Source organism: Perna viridis, chromosome 5, assembly GCF_037379345.1.
Source record: "Perna viridis isolate PV_CMFRI_1.1 ecotype Kerala chromosome 5, ASM3737934v1, whole genome shotgun sequence".
Classification (NCBI taxonomy): Eukaryota; Metazoa; Mollusca; class Bivalvia; order Mytilida; family Mytilidae; genus Perna; species Perna viridis.
In genome coordinates, this window is record NC_142449.1 from 17,482,531 (window position 1) to 17,489,778 (window position 7,248).

A 7,248-nucleotide genomic window follows, 5' to 3' on the forward strand; every position below is an offset into this window, starting at 1 on the left:
ATTGAATTTTTGATGCATTGACACAGTATACAGTAGGCACCATTGTGACTAGTGACTGAATAGATTTTTTTTCTTGAACCATTTAAACACTGTTTTGCAAACAGTTTAAACAATTTAAACACACTTAAAGACGGTACACCTATACATGACATATATGTTGTCCTACCAGCAGACTAAGCTCAAAACAACATTGTTTTTGTCTGCAAAACGTTTTACATCCAATGTATATTATCAGAGATAGACGTAGAAAATAAAAGCAGTGATAAGACCTTTACTGCTACCACACTCTCCAAAGAATAGATTGTTGAAAACCATAAATCTTTGTTATCCTCTTTTCGTCTCTCTACCAAGGACGATGATTCTGATTTACCGTCTATGTACTGAATTCCTGAACTCCAAAGGAATCTATACAAACAACGTTGCATGGCTGGATCTGCAAAATGTACCATCAAACCTCTTTCAAAACTTTTATACTCACAGCTGTTAAAGAGGGTCTGCAGTCCTATCACACCACTTGTTACTCCCGTAGTGGTATGTTTTTAATATGGATCATTGAAAATTCGAAAGATCTTTCGGAGACAATCAGTTCAAGGTTATTTTCAGAATATAATATCATTAAAACCTATGATTTGTCATGACTGTATACTTTTATTTCCCATTCTCAGTTAAAATCCAGATTTAAAAACATAATACATCGTTGTTTTTGCAAAAAAAAAGATGATACACCTAGATACAAATATATATTACTTGGTACAGATTCTTGCATCTACCCAAAAAAAACTTGAGATAAAGGATACTACAGACAATGTGAAGTCAGCCTCATATCTTTACCTCCTTTTTGTATCCCGCTAGAATTCTAACAAATAGTCTTCTGGAACAGGGTTATGTTGCTACAAGATTGAAGTCATCACTACAGAAGTTTTATGGTCGTCATCATGAACTCGTGGATCGTTACGGTGTATCCATCTGCGTCATGAAAACTTTTTCATCCAACGTGTCATAGTTTTCCTTTCTTTTTCGTCTACCTCGGACTTGACTTTTTATGAGCAACTCGGCGGGTGTTTCTACAAAAGCAGGGGATGCTTACCCTGACCTCACCTGGTCCATGCTCCCAGTGTTTAGAGGAGTCCGAGTTGCTCATTTGCGTTTGTTACTTTGTATGTATGATTTTAGTTACTACATGTTCTTTGTTGTGTATGTCTGTTTTCCATGTCTGGTTCCTGGATTGCATTCTTATGATTACCACTATAACCTTGGTTCCCTTGATCATTCTTTACATTTATATGGTCAACACAAATATATTATCTTGTCTATTTTTTATTCATGTAAGATTAATTCAAAAAGAGAGTATGACTATTTGCTTAAAGCTTTGTTTTCTTTTTATACAACATTTCAAGGAAGTTCGTTTAAACGTCTTCGCATTTCCAATAAGTAATTTGCCGGTACGGTAACCCGTATGTTACCTGCACATAATAATTCTAATTTGATTTTTGTTTAATTTTCATTTTTATATATATAATTATTTATATGTAGGTCTTCAGTATTAATGTATCAATTCAATATCCAAATGTACTTTTTGTATTTTATTTGGTAGTTCGTCGCTCATTCAACTGAGATACCCGTGATGTTTTATTTCATTTGCAAAAGATATAAAGAATAAATCTTAACTAAATTGGTATCTTGTTGTTGTTATGAGAGCACTCGAAAATGAAAACGTCACATACTATGCATGAGCATTAAAACTTATTCGTGGTTCAAAAATGAACGAGGATATTTTTTTCTGTATCAACATTTCCATCGAAGGTATTTGAGTAGTATTAAGTATGTTTGTATCAAAGTTTCAATTTCTTACTAACAACCCAGAATAACCGTTGTCATCTGTAACCCCACCAAATTCCAAAATTTCGTTCATAAAATGATTTACTGTTCCTTTCTGCTGGCTGCAGAAGAGGATAGTTATTGTTTAAGCTCAGCTAAAGGTAAATGAATAAATATTATTTTTTATTATTTGAAAACACTAATTTTTATTTAGTAGACGAAAAGGAAAGGAAAACTATGACACGTTGGATGAATAAGAATAAGTTTTTTTTAACACTGATTAGCGAGTTGCTCATTTACATTTGTTACTTTGTATGTATGATATTAGTTACTTTATGTTCTTTGTTGTGTATGTCTGTTTTCCAAGTCTGGTCTTTGTCCCTGGATTACATTCTTTTGATTACTGCTATAACCTTGGTTCCTTTGCTTACTCTTTTATACTTAAATTTAATAAATCTTTCTTAACAATTAAAAGCTATATTTGATTTGGAATTTGAATAATTATATCATGTCATTGATGGTATATGTCTAGTACAAACAGTATAAGCTTTTTGTCAGCTACACAATTTTTATTAACTTGATACCGGCACTCATGATTATCGTTTGATTAGAAAGATTCATTAAAGGAAACAAGATTCTAGAGGAAATCAAAAGAATGTAATCCAAGGACAAAAACCAGACATGGAAAACAGATATACATAACAAAGAACATGAAATAACTGAAAATAATACATACAAACTAATAAAAGTAAATGAGCAAGTCGAAATCAACTAAAAACTGGGAGCATTAACCAGGAGTATCGGTAGGATAAGCCTCCCAACTAACCTTTTTTTTCTTTCAAATACTTGATTTTTTTAATTGCATCACGTGACCACAGAGCGGTAAATGTATTTTTACGGTTTTTGTTGTTTTCTTTGTTAATTTTACACTTATTCATATAATGTAATAGATTTAAACATCAATTTATACTTTTATTTTACTTTCTTTTATTTAATACAGATCTTACGTCATTTTATATAACAAAACTGTGATCAGATCGGTCACCGGTCATCGATCCGTCAGCGATCAATCAGTCAACGGTCATCGATCCGTCAAATCGTTGCGTGGATCGATTCAAGGACTGTAGATGCGATGTATCAAATCCCCGAAATTATGATTGTTTTGAGATAATACGTCATCTATATCAACGATATTATTTTTCTTTTGGATGAGAACAGACTCCTCATAAGAGTAAAGAAATAGATCAGCAAGTAGAGGAGCACAATTTGTTCCCATTGGAATACCGATAATAAGGATGAATAAGGTTTTCATGATATTCTATTTTGATAATAGTCTTGAATTGATGGTCTTCAGATGATCTTTTTGAATTTTTCAGGATCCACATTGAATCAATACCACTACGAGAGTAACAGGTTTTTTTTTTTTTTTTTTTTTTTTTTTTTTTTTGCTTTTTTTTATGTTTTTCTTTTGTTTATTTCTTGTTTAGTATAGTTTGCTGATACATAGATGTCAAAAACCTTGAAGTTATTGTGTATAGCGATTTTTTTTCAGTCGATGACGATATGAAGATGGCAAACGGTTGTTTTTTCGATCGTACAAAATAGAATAAAAAATACAGATTACATTATTCATTATGATTTGTTTTGTAACTTTTTCGAAATAAGTTTTAAATACACATCTAATGATTTTGTTTTAGTAAAACATTCAGTGGTTTACAAGGAATAAATTGAAAGCTTTCGCTTCATCTTTTTATATTACTAAATGTGTTTTAATACAATTAAAGTCAAATCATTGAAAGTTCATGTGTAAAAGCTTTATTCAATAAATGAATTTTCTATTGAGATTCTTTAAATTGTGTGTACATGTAAGGTCCTTAATTTTAAACCAATTTTTTTAAGAATATCGTCTTTTTCATGACTCAGGTGAATGAACCATGCACTCTAAAGTAGATTTAGATTCATTTAGTTTCATTCACACAATATGATTAGGAGAAGAAACAATGGTTCATGAACAATTGATGATATGTACGATATTCAAAGTACATAACAATTGAAAAAATGCAAATCCAAATGCTTTTGGATATCTAAAGTAAGCTAAGCGATTTGCAAAGTTTCAATACGTTTATTATATTAATGCATTGATTAAAAGATAAATTGGTAAAGATTTCAATAGCAATATCTATCATAATGAAAAACGGAGATATTCTAAACTCTTTATTCAAAGCATTCAAAGTTCAAAACTAGCAGACATACGAGCTAATTAGCTCTCTAAGTGTGTACTTATAGTGTCTGCATACCTAATCTGTACAATGTAGCAAAATCTGAAATAAAAACAATATCATACTTTTATTATATCATATACTCAGGTTATGCTTAGAACTAAAGAAGGTCATAAGTTGACTGAAAATTTTCCTCGTTTATATTCTCTTATAACGACGTTGAAAGTATCTTTGTACAATCCTTTAGACTTGTTATATATATGATTCCGTAACAGTTTAATACTTTAAGAAGCTTAAGTAATATTACAATGTAAAGGGTTCAAAATATCTGCATAGACTGTTTCAAGTAAGATTTGGATAATGATATATAAAACATTAAAGCGCAAAGGAACAAAAATAACACCTGAAATGACTAAAATAAATTCTACAAGGGCAAAATAATTGATAAAAGTGTTTCCATCAAGATCGCCACAATCTTCATGTTGATTTGATCCAATTACTAGGTGTTAACTGTTTCTTACCGTCAAAGTTTAATTTCAAGTTTTGCATCCGCTTTGCTTCCATAGCAGATACTGTTTCACCGGACATTCTCATCATTGATGAAAGTTCATTCCCTGATACAATACCATCGCCATTTGAATCAGTAAATCTGAAGGCCATTTGTAACATCGCATCGTCACCTGACCTTTTGCTTCGGTAATTGTCTGCAATCTAACAATATGTTCAATAAATGAAATAAATTAATTTCTCTGAAAATTTTCCCTTGTTAAGATACATAAAATAATACAGTACAAATTCATTTATTATGTTAGGTAAAATCGATAATGACTATTTTTAAAATTTTGAACAAAGGCTTAATTGTGTATGTGATGAAATGTTCTATGTCGCATGTGTATGGTTCCAATTGTTTAAGAAACTGCCCAAATTCAAACTAGGCCAGTATGGTCTTCACAGGGTAAATTTTATCTCACTAATTGTTTTGTTTCAATGCAATGAAAAACTCATTGTGTCATCAAAAATAAATTGGGATATTTCTGTTTTAAAATTAGATTACTCAGAAAATATTTTCAAAGTACGCTAGAAAGTCGACACAATCATCAACAGATTAAAGAGTTACTTTGCTTCATTTCAAAGTTTATTGTGCTTTATATGTTATTGACATCATTCTAACTATTTCAGTTATTTTCAAATCAATATTCATTTCTTTAAAAACAAACATCGCTTTGTGATCCCTTATTGATTTTAAAACGTTTTGAAAATAAAATTGTTCATGTGCCACTCACTGCCTCTTTTTTCTAACACAACATACCCGATTTTTAACACAAAATCAAAATATCAGCGCAGACTTATCATTCTTTCCCATAAAAATTGAAATATCAAAGGATGAATTTCGAAGGAATCTACTTTCTCTTTAAGGTATTTTTGCAATACATGAAATATATCTCACCTTCCTTACTGAATATCTAAATTTATCTTGGAAACTGTTTGCAGATAAAACGCTTCCAATTGCTACCAGACTCAAAATTAAAACTGTCTTCATCTTTAACTTGGTTGAATACTGTAAAAATTTTGCATTGTATTGTAACACAGTATATCGTAACTTAGCGATACTGAAAATCTGGCTTCTATAAACAGATTTGTCTTCTATTTTTGTCGAGTAGTAAAACCAAATATAGAGATATAATAATGTAAAAAGGCAATTAAGACTTATTCAGTGTTTCAAGCTAGTTATTGCATTTAAAAGTTTGGTCTTAAGTCATTCATACTATTTAATCATGCAATCATTTTCTTCAAAGTTTTTAATCATTCGGTTAAATATTTTAAATATCAAACAATATCACATTATTCATGATAATAAGTCTGATAAAGATTGAGTATATTATTTCCTGGTGTTATTTCACTTTTCATCCCATTCCATTTGTTAATATTTGGTGGCAAACTATCCCCCTTGCTATTCGTGTGCTTTATATTCATTATATTTGATATATATTACTTTTTATTGTTTCTGAATCAATATTAACTAAACAAGCTCACACTTTATATTGGGTTATATGGTTATAATGTCTATCAGCCTGTATTCGAAGGACATTTTATTTTAAAATTACGAAATGTGTTATTTTTGTTTTTATTTCTTTCTTTCTATTATAATATTACCGAAGTATAGCCATAAAAGCCAATGTGCAACCTTTCCTGAATGAACAAGTAAATATAGGATTTTCTTAAAGTAACTTCATTTAATCTTGTATATAAGTTTTAAAACACGTCATAGGCCACGGTCAGTATCTCTTTTAAGTGTTCTTTTAAACATGATATCGCATGCACTGACCTCCCATAATTGTATATACAAATGTCAAAGATCCTTTCGTGTTAACTGTGTAATGGATGTTGACCTTGCGTGGAAGATACTCAATAAACGAAGAAAAATCGTTTGTTTCACTAAAGTCCTACCTCGTGAAGATATACATCACGCATGCTCATCGACTTAGCAAAATATATATTTTTAATCATTAAGCAATATTTAAGATAAAAAGAATAACGGTAGTTTTGATGTCGATATGAACACATATCACAGAAAAATGTCAAAATGTTATTATACTACATTTGTAGCTTTAAATAGAAAAAAACATCAGGAAATAAGAACAAGTAAAAAGCTTAAATAAACAGAGTTGATTGATCTCATACAGTTAAACTTCGGTTTAACACAAAAAAACACACGCAAGGATAATGTTTAAGGGGTTAAACTGGTCCCTACTTGATTAAATAACAAACTTTTAATAAACTTTATATGGAAGATGACTGTTTGATTTAAAAGAAGATTTAAATTTTCATTCAGACAATTCACTTGTTGAAAATAATGCAAAGACCTATGCAACTATTTAAATGATTGAAATTTAATCAATGGAAGACCAACAATATCCTCAGATCTTTATTACTGTATGGGCTTAAATATAAAACAAAAAAAGAACTTACTTGTATATCCTGGAGTATTGTCGTGCTGTGCAATTACCGACGAACAAATGGGTTGTCTCTTTGTCCCTTATTTATACTTTACCGTTCCGAATAATTATCATTGATAATAATACACGTTAACACCTGTTTTTAAATGATGACTTGTTTTATATTGACTATAATGACATAAATATGGAAAAAATGGGAGAGGAAGAAGTCAAGGCCAAGTTTCAAATAATTTGACATTTACATAAGTGAAATA

General features: G+C 30.2%; 1 protein-coding gene across 1 annotated transcript; it reads right to left on the minus strand.

Moving 5' to 3' along the window:
- Window positions 1–4,019: 4,019 nt before the first annotated feature.
- On the minus strand, window positions 4,020–7,113 carry LOC148616322 (uncharacterized). Its single transcript, XM_088581594.1, has 4 exons — window positions 7,008–7,113; window positions 5,485–5,595; window positions 4,559–4,748; window positions 4,020–4,139 (listed from the first exon to the last, which is right to left on the minus strand). Exons 2-4 carry the CDS (start codon window positions 5,575–5,577, stop codon window positions 4,099–4,101), a joined length of 324 nt encoding a protein of 107 aa, XP_088437720.1. The 5' UTR covers window positions 5,578–5,595; window positions 7,008–7,113; the 3' UTR covers window positions 4,020–4,098.
- Window positions 7,114–7,248: the final 135 nt, after the last annotated feature.

Coding starts and splice junctions, on each gene's coding strand:
- LOC148616322 (XM_088581594.1), bottom strand. CDS start 5,577: ATGAAGACAGTTTTAATTTTGAGTCTGGTAGCAATTGGAAGCGTTTTA. Junction 4,749..5,484: donor TTAGATATTCAGTAAGGAAG/GTGAGATATATT, acceptor ACATATTGTTAG/ATTGCAGACAATTACCGAAG. Junction 4,140..4,558: donor CTTGAAATTAAACTTTGACG/GTAAGAAACAGT, acceptor TTTTTATTTCAG/ATTTTGCTACATTGTACAGA.